The sequence below is a fragment of the Protopterus annectens genome, chromosome 6.part1 (genome assembly GCF_019279795.1).
Source record: "Protopterus annectens isolate FY-2018-M chromosome 6.part1, PAN1.0, whole genome shotgun sequence".
Taxonomy (NCBI): Eukaryota; Metazoa; Chordata; order Ceratodontiformes; family Protopteridae; genus Protopterus; species Protopterus annectens.
Window position 1 is genome coordinate 275258223 of NC_056738.1, and position 20195 is coordinate 275278417.

Below are 20195 nucleotides of genomic sequence, written 5' to 3' on the forward strand. Positions count from 1 at the left end.
TTGGAACTTCTCTTTCTTTACGAACTTGTTGAGTCTGTTGAGGTCCAAGATAGGTCTCCAGTCCCCTGTTTTCTTTGGTACCAAAAATAATCTTGAGTAAGTTCCGAATCCAACTTGGTCTGCTGGGACTGGTTGGATGACTCTTTTTTTCTAGCAATATGTGGACCTCTACGATTGCTTGTTCCCTGAGATTGGGTGGAACATCTGGGATTTTTTTGATAGGAATGGGAGGGGTAAAGAACGGTATGAAATATCCTCTGGAAATGATGCTTTGTACCCAAGTATCAATGTTATGTTTATCCAGGCTTCTGGGTACAAAGACAAGCGACCCCCGACTGCCTCCAGAGCCGAACAGTTGGGCCCCTTTCAGAAGCGCTGGTAGGACTGACCAGAGAACTGACCTCCTGTCACCCTGTTGCTGCGGACCCCCTCTGCCACGGGGTGGCATCTTCCATTATAACCCCCCTCCTCTGTCTCTAGAGGGGGTTTCACCACGTGTGTCGTGAAAGGCTGCTTGAGTTTTTTGGAACCACATCTTTCCCCCCTAGGGCCCTTGGGGTAGGGCCGAGTAGGAGTAGAAAAGCAGACCCCAACAGCAGATAAAGTCTTGCCTTCCTGTTCACACCTGGTTAAAGTTTCCTTTACTTTGGGCCCAAACAGTGATGAGCCATCAAATGGGGTATTAATAAAAGAAGACTTGAAGGGTTCTGCAAAGGAACAGAGATGCATCCAGCCTTGTCTGCGAAGAGCAATGCCCGAACTAGCGACTCTACTCGAACCATCAGCTGCATAGGATATGAGATGCATGGACGAGTTCACTACTGAGTTAAGGGTAGCGAGCTGGGCTTTGACTTTGTCAGCCACTCCTGCAGCTACTGTACCCTGGAGAGTATCTCCTAGCTCTTTCAAGAGATCTCTTTGTAGTCTTGTAAAATGGGTCAAGTAGTTCAGTGATCGCAGAGAAAAAGTCGCTGAACTAAACATGCGCTTCCCATATCTATCCATAACCCTAGAATCTCTGTTAGAGGAATGGATAGAAGAGGATGTCTCAGATACTTCCTTTTTGGTGGCTGCAGCCACCACCATGGCATCCACAGGCACTCCTTTTGTCAAAAAAGGTTTATCGACTGGGGCAGATATGAATTTATTGGGTCTACGAGGGACAGGTTCCATGGCCTCCGGTGACTCCCATTCTTTATGAGAGATCAGATCCATGAGCTCGTCGTAAGGCAGAGACACCCAAGAAGTGGAAGGTTGAGACCCAAAAGCCTTCAAGAGCACAGACTCATCCTCAGTAGGGGTCTTGGACTGCCAGTCGCCCCTCTGACTAAGGATCTCTAGTATCTCTGCAAAAGAGATATCCTCAGAGAGGGACCGAGGGGACCCTTCTGACTCATCTAAGTCGGTGTCAGATGTCAAAGACTCCTGTGGGGAGTCTAAGTTCCTCTTCTTGCACAGTCTCTTTCTGGGCACCTCCTCAGTAGGAGGGTCTGGGGAGGTCTCAGAAGAGCAGGGGGCACCCTGTGGGGGTACTTGAGGCTCAGGGTCTCTACGCCTAGAGGGGTCGGTAGATGCAGAAGTAGACACAGGAACTTGAAGGGAGAGGGGAAAGCTGAACCGATGCTGATGTTGTCTTTGGAGACAAAACTTTCCTCATAGCATCGAAGGAACTATGGCTCCGATGAGGAGGAGTGGACGGACCCGAGAGTACCGTCTGATCCTCCTGCACCGAAACCCTGGGCTCCGAGCCTGAGGTAGGAGCTGAGCTCATCCGAGCCGAAGCCCTGAGAGGGAGAGTCAGCACCGACAAGTTGGTGCGACTATCCTCCCCAGACCCGACTGGAGAGCGTCAGCTCCTAGAGCCCTCGGTCGGCACCGAGGATATCCGAGTAGATGGAGCCGATAACCTCGGAGCGGATATCAGCTCCAAGGGTCCAACCACCATTGGTTCGACTTCCCTTGGCTCCGAGTCTCCAGTACAGCCCGGAGGACAAGTAGACAAGTTCGGTTCCATGGTCTTCGGCACCGACAAGCTGGTCGGGGCCGACAACAATTTGGCAAGTCCTGGTGCCTGTAAAAGCTTCTGCACTAGCCGATCCATGTCCAAATCTGGAAGGCTGACTGAAGACTTAGCTGAATGCACCGAAGGTGCTGACTGGAGCAGAGGTGAAGAAGGAACTTCGGAGACCGGCTCCAATACTGAAAGCTGGCTCCGAATCAAAGGTACACTCGGCTCCGATGACTGTGGAACCGATGACCCTCCTTTTGAAATTTTAGCCTTTTTGGATACCTTATCTGAAGACTTGGATTTTGAAGATTTGGAAGACGTACTAGCACCTTCATGGCTATTCAAAACCTCTGAAAAAGATTGCTGTAGCAATCCTCTGTCTATAAGTTTCCTCCTTCTCTCCAAGAGTACTCTTGAAGAGAAGGAGTGACAAATGCTACAGGTGTCTTGGAGGTGCTTGGCCCCCAAGCAGTAGACACATTGAATATGTCCATCAGTGATGGACATTTTCTGCCCACAATCTGGGCATTTTTTAAAACCTGATTTGGGATGGGATTTCTCCCTATCCCCTGACATGCTGAGAAAAAAAAATAGTAAATATATTCACAAACAACTAAGCCCAACTCGGGCACTATCTACAACAGTAATATATATATATATAAATAAAAATACAATTACTCTATAAATATAAATATATAAATAGCTATATATAAATAGTTATATATAAATATATAATATAAATATAAATATATAAATAGCTACGCGCTCGAGAGACTTGAACCTCAGCACTGAAATAAATAGGACATGCTGGAGGGACAGATTCATAACCCAGAGGCTCCCTTCACTCTGGAATAAAATCCCAGTCCAAGTTAGGCAGAGTCCCTCATTGACTCTCTTCAAGAGGAATCTTGATGAGTGGATGGGAGATCGTAGGTTTACCCCGGGTATCACTTCTGTGTCAATGTTAGACAGAGGCACAGTATACTAACCTTGAAAAAGGGCATAGCAAAATTAATTTAAAATGGGTGGCGAAAGCCAGACACACTCTGCCTAGGCTTATAAATGCCCTAGGGCAGATACCCTAGTATGAACCTATGAACCTATAATACAAATATGGGACTGAGTCCCACAGAAAAAAACCTAACTGCTAAAGGGATTAATAGTAGGAAAAAGGGCTAAAGGCCCACACAAACTAAAAAGCCAACAAGTCCCTAATTTAAAACAATTTAAACTATCTAAACTGGACAGAGATCGAGATTATTAGGTGAGACACTGACAGCAAAAAAAAAAAAAAAAAAAAAAAAAAGTCCGACGAATTTGGACTGTCAGGAGAGCCAAGTGTTTTTTATAAGTGCTAAGATGTTTCTTTTTCAGAAAGGTTATCCTGAATCACTGGAAATAAAATACTCTTTCTAATATGTCAACTTGCTCACGGAATTTCTTTTATCCGAAAATCCAGCTTTTACCAATGAAAGGGGCACCGAATCTTTCCACATGAACGAACATATGCAAAACAGCCGTAAACGTTGTGTAGTTTGCAAAAATCTTAGCTAGGCGACTTTTAGCTTTTAAAATTTTAAGATCACAACTGTAGATTGTAGTTCTCATTCTTAACAGATACCAGGCTCCGGACTACACAGACAGGGTAAGTCATTATGTTAAAGGTAGCACCTATTAATTTACGGGCATCTTGGCCGTTGTCTACAGTGTAGTGGATTTTGGATGAGAAGTGTTTTTATGCATATGACAGGTTATTTACTAGTCTTATGCATGTTCCACATTCCAATGCACTGTGTATGTGTCATGTTATTGTGAAATTATATTTAAAAAAATGACAGAAACGGTGGGAGGAACACCTTGAGAGGGTGTGTGAAATAGCAGATCAATAACGCTTTGAGGAAAGCGCCTCAAAACAGCCCCGCGCTGTCATCTAACCACGTGAAGAAGGGAGGAGTTTTTGGGCAAAGGGAAGAGAGGCTGGGCTATAAAATGAAGTAAGAATCACTGCAAGACAACGTGGGTGCGAGTTTACTGAAATCGGGCAGTCAACATATGTGTGCGACGCCACAGAAGTGATTTAGAAAACCAAAGCTGTTAGGAACACTTGGAAGTTGGAACTATTCTTAGTGGTGCGAAAAACCTTTAGACAGAATGAGCTGTCGGATCCTAAGTGTGAGGTCTGTCTTGATGGGCTTCAGCCCAGGACTTGGGGTGCAGGGGTGCAACAGCAGCACCCCACAAGCTGCTTGGTGGGCACTAAGCTCTGTTGCAGGGACACGCCTTTATAGCCACAAGGTGAGGCATATATACATGCATTTCTTTAATTCATAGTTTATATTTCAAATCTTAATCAGTTTTTCATACCTCTCAACTGTATTTTGCTGAATGTCCAGATTTTAGCCTCGTGTGTTTTACCTGTTCCTCATAAAATTTGGGGCTGTACATCAACCTAGTGACACAAACTAAATGACAAACATTTTAGTGTCAAGGCTTCATATTCTTCAAAAATGCATATTAATGCAATACCTGTTATCCTGTCAACGTTTCTAAGTTTATAAGAGCAACATTTCAAATATGTCCCTGAGTTTGGGCCTTTATCCCCCATTATTTTGGGCTTTGTCCAGAATTCATGCATTAACACGTGGAAAAGCATGAGGTAAGATCTTGCGGGTCTGCAGGAGAGTCCCATGTTAACTATTCAGCTTTTGGGTATGTGACTGCTTTTTCTTACTGATGACCATCTAAGATCTTACACTTAAAGTTCGAGTCGGTTTGCATACAGCTGTGCACGACTTCTGTTATGGTAGTAATGCTGGCGTGGTATTTTTATGCTTGCTCCTAACATTGCTGTGCAACTGTATTTAGGGTTACCACCTGTCCCACTTTACGAGGGACAGTCACTCACTCTTTGGGCAGTTATGTCTTGCAAAAAAAAAAAATTGAAAAAATGGCAAATGTCCTGAGATTTTTAGGACAAAAAATATATCCGATATTTTCTTTAATAGTTGCATAAAACAGTTATCTTGTATCTGAAACAACTAAATATAAGAAACAGAGTAATCAACTCAAATGCTACAATAATACGCTTTTATTTTGGCAAAAAAGGTGAAGTTCTGTCCTTTGTACTGGCCGTGGGTATGTTTTGCTCTGCAAAATCTGATGTGTCTATAAAAAATGTCCCATTTTGGGAATTTGAAAAGGTGGCAACTCTGTGTATTATACCATGCGCATTTTATGCTGTAATTATAACGTTCTGTGCGTAATGCCGTACTTGACACGTTTAAGGATCAAGACAGCGGCTGTTGGCTGATGCAACTTGGGGCTGCAGTTGGCTCAAATTCTCTTGGCAAAGGGACTATGTGCTACTGTGTTGTACAGTTACTACACGTGTTAACGTCTTTCACCAGAGTAATGCGATAGCTCCGTCACGTCAGTTAACCTCTTGACTTAGCATGACTGTAGTGTATCAGTTCTACTGTGCTTACTGTATGTACGGTATATTTTGTCTGATGACCCTGGGTCCCCACTGTGCAGAGCATCCCTGATTTGACATCATATGTTTTGCTCTGTTCCCCGAAAATATTTGATTTTCTGGTAAATCAACAAGCATTACAGTCAGTCAGTAAAGTCAAACATACATAATAGCTTCATGCTTCTTATTCACAATATTTTCATACTTCTTATTCAGAAAATGCATGTTGAATGAAAGTTTCTGGTTACTGATTTTTAAATAAATTTTATTTAATAATTGTCTCTGCTTGGGAGCCATTGTCCCAAGCATTGCTGGCTTTGTCCATAAGAGTAAAGAAGTTGTTGGGGTATGCCTTGAGTCATAGCAAATGTAGTATGATTCTGTTGTAGCATACCTTCCAAACTCTTCCCAAAAATTCTGAACACAGCAAAAAATAATTAGAAGTCACAGGCCCAAAGTCAGGGATATATTTTAAATACTGCTCTAATACGCTTACAAAGTTTCTAGCATAACAGGTTTTGCATTAGCGTGCATTGTCTGAATGATATGAAGTCTGAAACCCAAGTTTCTGTCATTATTTAGCGATTTCAGTCCTCAATGATTTGCCAGAAAACTGCAGATTTTATGAGGGAAAGATGGAAAATATGATGAAAAATGCTGGCCATTTTGCAAAATTCTGCACAGTTGAGTGGTAAGTGTAGCTCATTGGACAGGGTCAGTCAAACTGGCACACTTTGCACTGCTTTTGACTACATTTTTCCATTCATACATCTGTTTGCAACTTCTGTAGTGTCCTTGATTTTGCTTCCAAATGTTCTGCTCGTTATAAACACGTTTTTTTTCTTTTGATGAGACAGTGATTAGAGATTTTGCATCCTTTTTCTGTTCAGGAAAATATTAATATATAAATGTTCTTGTTTTAACTGTATTAGTACTAATATTTGAAGAGTTCTGATTTTAGGGTTTTGTTCTCTATTATTTGTGACACTGTTATCGAGTTCCTGTTTACATAGGGCAGTCCCTGTTTTTGGTGCTTGTGTCCCATGACAAAGCAACAAAAAATGGCAAATGTCCTGAGGTTTTAGGACTAAAATATTTATGTTTCATCTAATAGTTGTATAGAGCAATTATTTTCTATTTAAAACACCTTCATATTATATGAGAAAATATAAACTACTCATTCTGCAAGAATGAGTGTTTATTTTGCTAAAAAAGTGAAGTTCATGAGTTTACACTGTCTGTAGATATAATTTGCCCCTCAAAATTTCAGAATTCTATAAAAATGTCCCATTTTGGGTATTTGGGAAAAAATATGGCAACCCAACATAAAAGGTTGAAGAGCTAGAGCTCTGTATATTTTCCATTTTCAAATTAATAAAATCCTTAGGCACCAATGATACATTGTAAAGATGCATATATTAAATTAAAGAAAAAAATAATATTATATTACCTTGGTGTTGCCCTATTGATTTTTTAACCCCCTCATATCGCTGCTGCTGCCAACTATTTTACGTGCATTTCTGGCCAGTTCTGACCTTGAAACTACTAAAACCTCTTGATACAGAGGATATAAAACACAATGGCTCGAATCTTGTATCATTTAAGAGCAACTAATCTTCTGTGGTCTTTTATTTATCTGTCTATTTATCTATCTAATTTATAATTAACTGGGTAAGTGAACTGGACCAAGGACCCTTTTCAGCCATGCCCCAGGCTAAGCAAGCAGTAACAAAGTACACACAAACTACATACCGATTACAATAAAATACTAACACCTTATGAAAAATGAACAAGAGTAAATAAGAAATACAGAGAAAACATGAAGTTGTTTGTACAGTATGATGGTAGTTTAAGTATACAAATGGTAGCTTCTATATGATGTGGGATAGTGAATACAAGTTTAATAAGTTATTTTATAAAGCAAGGATGAATTCTGTTCTTGGGGTGATAAAACAAATGTTTTTGATTATGAAAAAAAAATAAGCGGTTATCTCATTCACAGTGAGCTCCGACAAATGGCTATACATTTTGTAGAGAAATGTTGAAAACTACTGAAATGCTGTGGTTGTATCTGTTTTCACCAGATTAAAAGCAGAGCTGTATGTATGTATGTATGTCATCTGTTTTTCTAGTTTCAGCTTCAAGCCTCGGCATAGCTTATTAACCAGACATGAGTACAAGCATCGGAATTATTTGCATGTGATGCAGAAATGGATTTCAGCAGGCAAGAGAGCAGCATTTAGCTGCAGAAAAAATATGTTTTGCCTTGGATCTTTGAAATTATATCAGTTTCACTCATTATGTCATCCAAAGAAATGCATTTAATCTAAGCTTCAGGCCAGTATACCAAAAACATTCAAAGTTAAGAAGCTACGTTCATTAAATTTAAGATTGCCACATAATTTGGTGGCTTTAAGTATTTTTGTCCTAGTTATTCAGTATATTATTATATATGGTGAAAAAGCTGAGTAAAGTCTACCAAAATAATTTAAAGACACGGCACGGCAGAGCTGGAAGCAATAAAGGATGCACCCCTATGTCAAGTATCATGGACCACACCAGTAATTGGAAAACAACAATTTTAAAACAGATTAAGCGCTTTCGTTTCACAATATATTAAAGCTTATTATTGTTTCCTGGATGATATATCAATAGAGTGGCAGGGTCCAGTTGAATATGTGGAAAACTTTATGGAATATATAGGGATGACTACTGACCTCCTATCATTTACTCATCATGTTGGCAGATCCAACATTTAATATTTGAATGTACAGATTGTAAAAGATGAAGTAAATCAGAAATTTGTGTCCAGAATTTTCAGGAAAGAACACTTTTCTAATTCATATTTGCAATATCAGAGCAATCACCCCCACTTTCAGAAGAAAAATACTGTTAAAGGACAGATGGTCCGGGCTGTCCGTATGACTTCACGCAGAGAAGATTTGACTGAAGAGTTAGATTTTATAGAGAACTTATTTACATTTAGAGAATATCCTAGCTCATTAAGTGAGCCTATTAAACAGGAAATTTTGATGGGAAGGGGTATTAAATGTATTCCACTGATTAATGCTCAGGAGTTTTAACACCATTATAGTGCCATTGGGGGCTGGTGTTAACATGCAGGGGTTTCTCTTAGTATTGTGAGGGACATAGACACTTATTTTGTTACCAGGTTCAGTCAGAACACCACTCAAATAAGAGAAATTATTTCTAAATATAGGAATATGTTTGCTATTATGCCTAACAATCTTAAGGTGTTCAGTCATCTCTTGAAGTTAAGTTTTTGGAGAGGTGCCAATCTCAAAAATTTGTTTGAGAACGTAGCCCGCCAAAATTTTAGTGGGTTAAGGTGTAAGAAGGGAACCTTCAGATGTGGAAGTTGCCCCCCGTTTTTCATGGTGGTTAATGCTACAGAGTTATATTTACCTAGCTCAAACATATTTGTTCCTACAGATGGTTATTACAGTTGTTATTCAAAGGGTGTGATATACATGGCTTATTGCACTCATGTTATGCATATTACATTGGTAAAACTGAATGATGTTTAAAGCAAAGAATATATGAACATCTTTATGATATCAGCAGGAAAAAGGAAACTAATGCCTTATTCAGACACACCAATGTATGCTATGAAGCAAATTATAAGCTCTGGGTGGATCCTGCACTACGTGACTTATTCAGTCACCTAGTGCCTACTGGCTGTGTCGGACCTGCTGGCCTGGGGGCTGCCACAACATTTACTTTTGAATTAAAAATAGAAATTACATACATGTCGTCTTTAGGGGTGTTCTTTCTTCTTTAAGAATGGCCTCTGCATCTGTGCGTCCCTGCAAACGTTAATGCACACAACTGCTGTTGTTTGCTTCTTCTTTTCTGTGTCCGTGCATGGAATACAAACACAAGATTGTTCCTGCTGCCTGGACATGGAATTTATGCCTGCTCCTTCTGCCTGTCCATGGAAACAAATGAACAAACAAATGTTCCATTCGTAGGTATGTGTGTCTTTTGTGTATAATGCCCTTGGTAGGGATGACAGTTTAGTTAATTTACTCAGGCTCAAACCCTGTACCTTGGTTACAAGAGACAAAAGCCTAAATCCTCTACCTCAACTACCAGACTACTCAAAATTATGAGTTTCAGTGCATTTTCAATGGAATGAGTTTCTGTGCATTTTCAAGGAATTGTGAGCTTCAAGGGAAGAGAAAATATTTGCCACTTATGTTCAGTCTGTTTTCAATGTGCTACAGTTTTGTTTAGCAAATGGTCATCGCCGTTTTGCTATAGAATTTGAAAGCATTGTTAGTAACACAATTGGCAGCATACTTGCGTTTTGATGCAGAAGGCTGTGGATTCTACTCCCCCAGCATGCAGATGGCTTGCTGATACTGTGTTGTATTTTAATGGGGTGGGGTGCTGCAGTCCTGAGTGTGTCCTCCTTTGGACAAGATGCCTAGTAACTATGAACCTGTTGTCAGTTTGCCATAAATTTCCTATTGTATTATTACCAGCTTACCATTTTTATTTAATGTAACCTAGGCAATTTATTCTTAAAGGGCAGCACACACTGGAATTTGTAGATGAAACACTGAACTATAAAGTTGTTTGCTAGCAGCAACCTCTTCATTAGCTACAGATGTTTGTAATGTGGAATTGTTCAGATGACTTTTACTTCTGCAGAGATTGTGCATATTGACTGATATTGAGTGGCTTTTTATGGTTGAATGTTCTGAAATGGTAGTTTTGTCATTATTGGTTCATATGTTTTTATTTCATTGCTTACTGGAAAATGTTCAAAACTACAAATTTAAAACACACTCTGACAAATGGTACTGTATTATACATGGAATATAATTTAACACAGTCAGGAAGATGAATCAAAGAACAATTAAACTGTGTATGAAGGAGTGTTGAAGGAATTTTTAACTGAAGTTATTCTGCTCTTCAGTTATTCCCACCCACCTGCCCTGTTTTTGTTTTGGTGTTAATCTTGTGGCATTGAAACTGCCCGCCCCTCAGCCTGCCTCTGGGCCCATCTCATTTGCTCACTCAACTGAGTGCAGTGAGATCATATTCTGATTTCAGGCACTCCTACTGTGTACAAAGAGAGCATCTGGGAAATAGAAAAAAAAAATTAAGCTTATTTCCTGCCTTTCTTGTTAAGTGGTACAGACTATTTGTAGGCTTCTGAACCCCCAAGCCCTTCTGTGTTTGAGGGAAGCCTTCTAGCTTGTTTTTTTTCTTATAACTAGCCAGTTTTCTAGTTTCAGCACTCAAATCTGTTTCTTTGATTTCAGCACTTGTTCAGAAAAAAAAAAAAAAAAAATTCATCTGCTTTTACTGTACTTGTGTTTTTACCTACTTATTTTTACTTTTGCATCATCTTAAAATACTCAGTTGTATTTATTACTGCTTGGTGTAACTCATTCTAAGCCTTTTGGTTTAAACACTTGGGCTTCGGACCAGTTAGTTGTTTTGCACTGAGAGGGTTTGTGGTCTGCACTGTTGTGGCAGAACAGGTAGCTTACATCCTTCTAGGTTGAGAACTGCTGATTGAGGGCTCAGTGTCTGTTATTTTAAAAGTGTATTAATTCTGGTTTAAGCACTTGGGCTTTCAAGCCAGTTATTTTACATTAAGAGGGTTCGTGGTCTGCACTCTTGTGGGAGGAGAGGCTGGACTCTGCCTTTCTGAGCTGGGAATTTCTGGTTAAAGGCTTATAGTGCATGCATATCTGAACTGTTTCTTACTGAAGTTGGTGCACCTTGTTTGCTGTGGCATAGACTGGATTCGGGCCTGCTGGATCTAGCTTTGTTTGTGTAACTTGAGCACTAATCCAGACATTCTCTAAAGTATTCAATGGTATTTATTACTGCTTGGTTGTAACTTGATTAAAGTGTAGCTATCATTCAAGTCTTTTGGATTAAGCACTTGGGCTTCAGACCAGTTGTTTTACATTAGGAAGGTTTGTGGCAAGCACTGTGGTGGCAGGACAGGTAGCTTTCATCCTTCTAAGTTGGGAACTGCTGATTGAGAGCCCAGTGTCCAAGTGTATTAGTTCTGGTTTAGGCACTTGGGCTTCAGGCCAGTTATTTTACATTAGGAAGGTTCGTGGTATGCACTCTTGTGGGAGAAGAGGCTGGACTCTGCCCTTCTGAGCTGGGAATTTCTGGTTAAAGGTTTATAGTGCCTGAATATTTGAACTGTATCTTACTGAAATTGGTTCACCTTGTTTGCTCTAGCATAGACTAGATCCAGGCCTGCTGAATCTAGCTTTGTTTATATGCTTGTTGTTTGTTTGCTTGTTATTTCCCTGGAAGCTAATTCCACCTAATACGCAACTTCTCAGCGCTTCTGTGGATCACTAGTGATATATGCATTGCTTACTGTACTTATTTCCTTGTTTCACTTGAAAGAAAGTTACTGTTTGTCGTTTTTGCATTTAGTTACTTGTAACACATTGCACTCAAGTTACCTGGCACTTGCTCACTAAAGCAATTATATAAGTCAGCACTAAAAATTAAAAGCACTACACCCTCACTCCCCGCTGGCCCTTGTTTTCAATTAAGGATTTCCCAATATTATTCTAGCATGTCCAAAGGTCAGTTGTCAATCTCCTCTCCGGTCCAGCTGGTGAATCTGGGAATCTTGAGGCAATGTTATAACTGCCTCATGTACACAGACAACCCTCTCCTCCTCCCACATAACACAAATACTTGCGAGAGATGCAGCTATTTAGCCAAACTGGAGGCTGAGCTCTCTCAACTCAGGACTGGCAAGACCAGACAGGAGGAGAAGGCAACTACACACACCACAAAACCAGCCTCACATAATGCTACCACTCCACTGAATCAAACACATAAACACACAAAGACATACTCGGAGGCTCTGAGTAAAAATTTACCTAAACAGCAGAGGCCTCCAAAGCAGACACCCAAACAACTGCTACCTCAAGACACCCCACAAGCAACACATAAACCACAAAAGCAGTGTGCAAAGCAGTCACAGCCCTTAAGGCCAAATACAACATTAAACATACTTGTCATAGGTGACTCCATAGTCAGACACACTGACGTCCCACTCACCAGGCTGAACAAGGAGAGGGTCACAGTAAGCTGCCTATCGGGCGCTGGAATCCGCCACATAACACAAGCACTCGGGTCACTCCACGGCAAGTACAAATATGACACAGTCATTGTCCATGCTGGTGTGAACGACCTGAGACGTACCTCCCTGGACTACATGAAAAGAGACATAGAGGAGCTCTCTGATTATGTAGCCCAGGCAGGTATGACCCTAACCCTGAGCAGTATCCTTCCTTCACCAAGAATGATGCCACAATATAGAGACAAGATGATCAGCTTTAACAATTGGCTTAATGTCTGGTGTCATTCAAAGGGGATCCAGTGTCTGTCTGCCTGGGATGACATGCTTGACAAGCCACGCTGCTTCGCAAGGGACGGCTTGCACCTGTCACCCCTGGGATTCCGGATATTGGTTAAGGCTCTTGCCACCCCCATAGTGCCTTTTTTTGGCAAGGCTCAAATTCTAAACCTACCACCCTAGAAAACAAAAATGGGAAGAAACTGAGGGTAATGCTGCTCAATGCCAGAATTCTAAATCTCAAAATGCACGCACTCGAGGCCCTTCTCAGTATGGAGAACATCGATGTCTGTGCTGTAACTGAAACCTGGTTCATGGCTCCTGAGAGCACACCGGCACTATTAGGTTTTACCTCATATCATGCGTTCCGCCCCAAAACCCGGACCACACCACAAAAGGAGGGGTGTATCCATATTCATAAAGGATACCCACACCTCCAGGTTGGTAGCAACGCACAAGCTCGGAAACCATCCAGGTGCAACTAACCATAGGCAAAACTGCTCTACAAATTGTAGCATGCTACAGGCCACCCTCTCAAACTCAGGAACCCCACACAGCCTTCCTGAAGACACTGGAGGGTATAAATGTATCTCCAAACACCATCATATTGGGTGACTTCAACTACCGAATATAGACTGGGAACATTACTCAAGCCCTAACTTTCTAGCCCAACGGTTCCTGGAGTTCATAAATTCAAATGCCATGGAACAGCTAGTCACTGTTCCCACGAGAGGAGAAAATATACTAGATCTCATTGTCACAAACATGGGGACAAAATGCTCCACACCGAAGTATAGCCCTCATTGGTGAGATCTGATCATAAACTAATCTCACTGGAAATCCACATCCGCCCCCACCCCAAACAAAAAGACCATAGTGAAGAACTTCTCTAAAGCAAACTTCACACTACTCAAGACTGGTGTGGTATCCTTCAAGGCCCCTGAGCCAGAGGAAACCACAACCCAAGCTCTGGAAGCCCTTACAAATGCCTTCTATGAACACCTCCAGGACTGCATGGATCAGGCAATCCCAAATAAAACCAAGACTCTTTCCACAAAGGGCAAACGTCCAGTCTGGTGGACCCCAGCCATTAACAAACTTTACAATAAGAGGAGAAAGCTATTACATGATAGAACAAAATCCATAAAAGGGAAGTCACCCTGATCATTATTAGTAAAAATTACGAGCACTCATAAAATCAACTAAGGCCAATTTTGAGAGAAAAATTGCCATGGATTCAAAGGACAATCATAAGGCCTTTTTCAGCTATGTTAGGAACCTGGGTGGAAACTCCCAGATATGCTCAGAATTAGTCCAAAATGATAAAAAATCACTGAACCCACAGACATTGCCAACATACTGGCCGACAGGTTCACTGCAAACTTCACCCCTCTCCCCTAAAGGAGAGATAACTATCCCAGCCGAGTGTAGCCTCCCGGACATCTCAAATGCGCAGGTGAAAGCTGCTCTCTCTAAAGCTAAAAACACAGCATCAATGGGACTGGATGGTGTCCCCGGCTGTGTGCTACACGAGCTAAATGAGGAATTAACCCGCACATAAGGCAGCTGTTTAATCTCAGCCTTACCACAGGATACGTGCCCAAGGAGTGGCGTGCAGCAACTGTGGTCCCACTCCACAAAGGCGGCCTCACGGACCCTGGTAATTACCGCCCCATAAGCTTAACAAGTCTAGTCTGCAAAGCTATGGAGAGGATCATAATGGAGCTCATAAACAAAGATATAGGGGACTTGCAGACATTGGACCCGACCCAGTTTGGCTTTGTCAAGGGAAGATCATGCCTTTTGAACTTGGTTGACTTCTTCGAAACAGTCACCAAGGCCATTGATGAGGGAAAGGCAGTCCATACAGCCTACCTTGACCTTGCAAAGGCTTTCGACACAATACCCCACTCGGGTATTGTAGAAAAACTTACCAGCTTAAATGTAAACCCATATGTCACAAGATGGGTTGCAAACTGGCTTAAGGACAGAACCCACAGGTTAGAGTTGCTGGCACTGTGTCAGACTCCAAGCCGGTCACAAGTGGTGTCCCACAGGGCTCGGTCCTTGGCCCCCTATTGTTTGGCATCTACTTCTCAGAAGTACAGGCCAGCATGGGAGGACTTTGGCTGACAAAGTTTGCAGACGACTGCAAACTGGGCGCCATAGTGGAAAGTGCATCGGACACGGATATCCTTCAGAAGGGACTCACGGAAACAGATAGCTGGTGCCAGAGCCATGGCCTGAAGTTAAACGCCAAAAAATGTATAGTCATACCCTTCGGGAAAAACAAGGTAACCCCAAGCTACCATATAGGTGGCAATCCACTAAGCACAGAAGAGGTTATCAGGGACCTGGGGACCCAGGTTGACACTGGCCTTTCTTTTGACACTCACATTGCTAAAGTGGTTAGAAAGACCTTCTACATTGCCCACCTGATCATGAAGGAATTCACATCCAGATCTAGTGAGGTCATTGTTCCCCTGTACTCTTCACTTATCAGACCAATGATCGAGTACAATGCCCCATTCGGGATGTATCTCACCCGACATCTGCAGCAATTGGAGAGACCCCAAAAGTTCCTCACCAAAAGGATAAAGGGACTCCAAAATCTGTCATATGCTGCCAGATTGAAGAAACTCCAGCTCTATTCAGTCGCATACCGTCTGCTCAGAGGTGACACGTGCCTGACATACAAGGCCATGTTCAACCCGGAATTAATGGACATGCTCCACCTCAAAAAATCCAAATCCACCAAAACCACTAGAGCAAGCGACTTAAACCTTAGCACGGATATAAATAGGACGTGCTGGAGGGATAGATTTATCACTCAGAGACTCCCTATGCTGTGGAATAAAATCCCGGTCCATGTGAGGCAGAGCACCTCACTGACTCTGTTCAAGAGAAATCTAGACCTGTGGATGGGAGATCGTAGGTTTACCCCGGGAATCATCTCTGTGTCACTGCTGGACAGAGGCACAACAAACTAATGGGCACAGTATTTTTTTATATAAGGGGTGGCATAAGCCACAAAAATTTGGGCTAGGCTTATAAATGCCTTAGGGCAGATAGCCTAGTATAAACCTATGAACCTATGAACATGGATGTCTGCATGGTGCTAACAATGTATGCAAGGACCCTATGGTTTGAAAACAGCTCAGAGATAAACTTTATCTGTCACTGGCCAGATGCATTTTCTTTGAATGCCATTTCAATGCATGTGAGTTTCAAGGGCAGAGAGATTTACTGTTAGTGCTAAGTCTGTTTTCATTGTGAGACTGTATTTTTTTGTTTGGCAGATGTCTATAAGTGTTTGTGCTATAACATTTGAAATAAAAGTTTTAAATTAAATTCAAATATCTGTAATCATTGTAGAAGTAAAAAAGAAAATAGAATGCACACTGACAGACAGGTTTGAACAGTGTTTATGGTAACTGGGAAGAATTAGAAATAGCCAAGTAATGGGACACTGTACTGGCTGGGGGGGTGGGTGCAGCTGTGTGTAGGGGGCCCTTATCCATTACCCTGCCTAAGGCCCCACTGACCATGACCCATCTCTGGGTAGAGTCAAGGGAAGTTAGCAGACTGGGATATGTATTGGCAATTCCTATTGTTGCAGGACCAGTGCAGTTAAGTTTTTGTTCTTGAGAAGTGTTGCTAAGACAGTTGATAGAACTGGTCTAACTACTGTTTTTTCCTCAAGCCATACATAGATATCTGGAGCTTAATTTTTTTCCATATGCATTGTATCTATTTTTATTGACTTTTATTTTATTTGTGTGTGCCAACCTACATATATTTTAGTTTGTTTTGGCGGTGTTTTCTTTATTATTTAAGTAATGTCATTTTATTAATTTTTAAGTTCTTGCGGTTAGCATGAATTGTTTATAATATTTATTTATGGTTATTTATCTGAAAAGAAACAATCAATATTTACATTGTTTGGTTAACAGGCTGTGTGGCACACATCTCCCATTAGACTGCTTAGGCCTACTACCAGTGAAAGAGACTTAATGTAAATTATTTCGTATTTGTTGTAGTTAATTCGAATAACTGGTAATTGGGTGTCTGTGGCTCTAATGCAGAGTGATGGTAGTAGTACTACTTTGCCAAAAAGAAAGCTGTGTTGTAACTGAGAATTCGGCCAGCCTCCACCAGGAATTGTGCGAGTGAAAATATTACTTTGTGTGAAAGGCAGTTGTCAAAGTTCTGTGTGTGTGTTATCCCTCACAACCACAAGATAAAATATACAGAAGTGTGGTTGTGCACATAAGTTATTTTATTTATTAGTCAGCTTTGTTTAAGAAGAGGCAAAACATGAGCTTTCCTTACAGTTGTGTTTAAAATGTCAGTGGTGCAACTGGAAAAGGAACTCAGTAGGATAATATATCCAGTAAGTTGATGGTGTCAGCTATGTGTACAACATCGCATTGAGGGAGTGTGCAGGAGACAGACAAAGGACCGTTAGTTCCATCCCAAGAGAATTTAAAGCCCAACTTGAATTACACAGACCGACAATTGAAATGAAGCATGTTGAACTTGAGTCAACTGAGCGAATGCAGCAACTAGAGGCAGAGGAAAGAGAAAAGCAACACCAGCACAAAACGCAGATAATCGTCAAATGCCAGAGACATGCGAGTCAATGGAAAGGGAAAATCACATCCAAGAAGCCCAGGTCCGTACAAAGATTTTCCTCAATACAAATGTGGAGAACATTTGAATAGTTTTATAAGGACCTTTGAGAGGGCGTGTAATCAGCAGAAAGTTGGCCAAATGCAATGGGTGAAGTTTTTAACTTCCTTGCAAATGGGTAAGGCAATGAATGCAGTGTCTATATTTATTGATGTTGATTTTTTAAATTATGTCATAGTTTAAAAAAATGCATCCTTGCTTGTTATAAATTTAAACCAGAACCGAAATAATTTTAGAGATCACAGGAGGAAGGAAGATGAAAATGTCTGAATATATTGGAGAAATCAGCACTTATTTTTATTGATGGGCGAGTAGTTGTAAGGTCACCACATTTGAAATGCTTGCAGGCCTTTTATCAGTGAAAAAAGCTCTTAGTACTATCCCTGAGGACATAAGGATTTGGTTGGCAGACTGGGAGTATAGCACTTCTGGGGAGATGGGGAGGAAAGGGGATTTTTTTACCTAAGCTAGCTGACTGCCACTTCATAAGAGATGGGACACAGCACTGACATGGGTATTGGGGAACCCAAGGGGACAGCCTAAGACATCTCATCAGGTTACACAAAATAGGGGAAACCACAATTTTGGATATATGCCAAGGTTTTGGAGTTAGATATTTCAGATGTAACCAAATGGGCCATGTACATTCTTGTTGTCCTCTAAGATAGGGGAAGCAAGACTAGCACCTTGACAGTGGTCGGTTGTTTAGAGACAACAGCTATATCTAACTATCACAGATGTCTGCATCCTATCCTAATAGAGGGAAAGGAGGCCATTGCCAAAAGGGACACAACCTCACATATAACCATAGTCAAACATGAAGTGATCAGACAGAAGCACTACTTGCCTTGATATTCCACCTCAGTCAGGGCCTTAAGTGGGAAATATTTTCAGGTACTTGTGGCCTGGGTTTGTTTGGACTGAGAAGAAGATAAGGTAGTAAGCAGATGGATGTGTTTGAGGACATTCCTTCTGTTGTCCTAATAGGGAATAACTTTGACAGTGCAGCATCTTGGGTATATGCTGTTACACACAGCCGGGCATGGAGGCAGTCTTATTGGGAAAGCAGTAGGGAGACCAAGCCAGAGCCCACACCTTCATCTGGGTCTGGTTATGTAGGTACTTCAGATGGGGAGCTGGTGAGTATCAGTGACCTAGGAACTGAGTCGTATCAAGGGAAAGGTACTGTGCTTCTCTTGAAAGGTGATACATCTGGTGGAGAGGTAAGTCATAGCAGAACTTGAGGCACCAGTGGCAGATGGGACCAGACTTCCTTTGGAAGTGGAACAGGGATGGATCACCATGGAGGAGTTGTGGCAGGCTCAGGTCTCAGATCCTACTTTACAGGTCTTGAGGGAGCTAGCCAAGGAGACGCCAAAGGGATGAGGGAGTCCTTATATTGGGGAAATGGATTGTTGTACAAGAATGGACCCCAGAAGAATGGTTCCAGGGAGACGTATTTTAATGTTTGGTAGTAGCCAGGGTCTACTTCCTGGCACTTCTATCCATAGTCCATGATATTCTTTTTTCAAGCCATATGGGTATTAGGCATACTAAAAGATGGCTTATGCAAAATTTTTATTGGCCAGGGTTTTTGCAGAGGATGTAACAAGACACTGCAGGACCTGCAAATAGTACCAGAAGGTTGGCAAGACCGGAGACAAATCTAAGACTGCTTTGATACCTTTGTCTGTTAAAGAGGAAATATTTCAGAGGGTAGTCATGGATATTGTTGGACCTCTGAGTTCCCAGTGTTCCACAGGTAAGAAATATAACTTGGTAGTGTTGGATTATACTACTAGGTACCCAGAAGAGATGGCAGTGTCTTTCATTGAAACACAGAAGGTGGCAAATGCTTTTCTAGGCATTTTCAACAGGGTATATTTCCCCTAAGGAAATACTGATGGGTAGAAGTGCTAACTTAATGTCTGACTTTCTGACTTGTTTGTGGAAATGCTGTGGAGTAAAGCACCTAAAGATTACTCAAACCATCCATAGATAAAACAGTCTGCTGGAGAGGTTTAACTCTCACCGAAGATCATGGTGAGAACATTTGCAGATGCGTAATAGCTGGATTTCTTCCCATGGTGTATCCTTTCTGTCAGTGCTTTGTTATTATGTTGCTTTAGTGAAAGCAGAAATTCCTCAGAATCGAATAGATATTTTAACCTGTAGAACATTAACGCTTGGAGATTTCCTGTTAGGGATGTCTTTTTTGTCCTGTCTGAGCTCTGTTTCAGAAATATTTTCAACTCATTCCTCCTAGATAGGTTTGAATAAACTGATTAAATTCAAAACTTACAGAAAGACTGATTAGCAGTGGAGAGGTTAGAAGAATCAGTAGATGCAATGCAATGGGATTTGTAGTAGCAGATAGAACCTTCTGAAAACATCTTACATTAAAGTCCCACTTTGTTAATAAGGTACATAAGCTTAAGCATTCAACTCTAATCAGTATTATGCCTTACTCTCTGTGTTTATAATGCTGCACCATTTGAAAATGTTTCAAAAAATTCTGTAGTAGGACAAATGGCAGAACAGAAATGACATGTACTCATAGGCCACACCTCGTTTCCCAACCTGCTTATAGCATCAGCACACTGGGGGAAATTGGGTTTGAAGCTGCAGTATAATGGCTTCTATCC

At 41.4% G+C, this 20195-nt stretch overlaps 1 protein-coding gene across 1 annotated transcript in view; it reads left to right on the forward strand.

Annotated features, from left to right (window-relative positions):
• The first annotated feature begins 4009 nt into the window (after nucleotides 1–4009).
• CPS1 (carbamoyl-phosphate synthase 1) overlaps nucleotides 4010–20195 on the forward strand; it is a 531928-nt gene continuing 515742 nt past the window's right edge. The window contains exon 1 of the mRNA XM_044075706.1: nucleotides 4010–4303. Within this exon, the coding sequence (XP_043931641.1) occupies nucleotides 4160–4303 (144 nt within the window). The 5' untranslated portion in view covers nucleotides 4010–4159. The remainder of the gene's footprint in view (nucleotides 4304–20195) is intronic.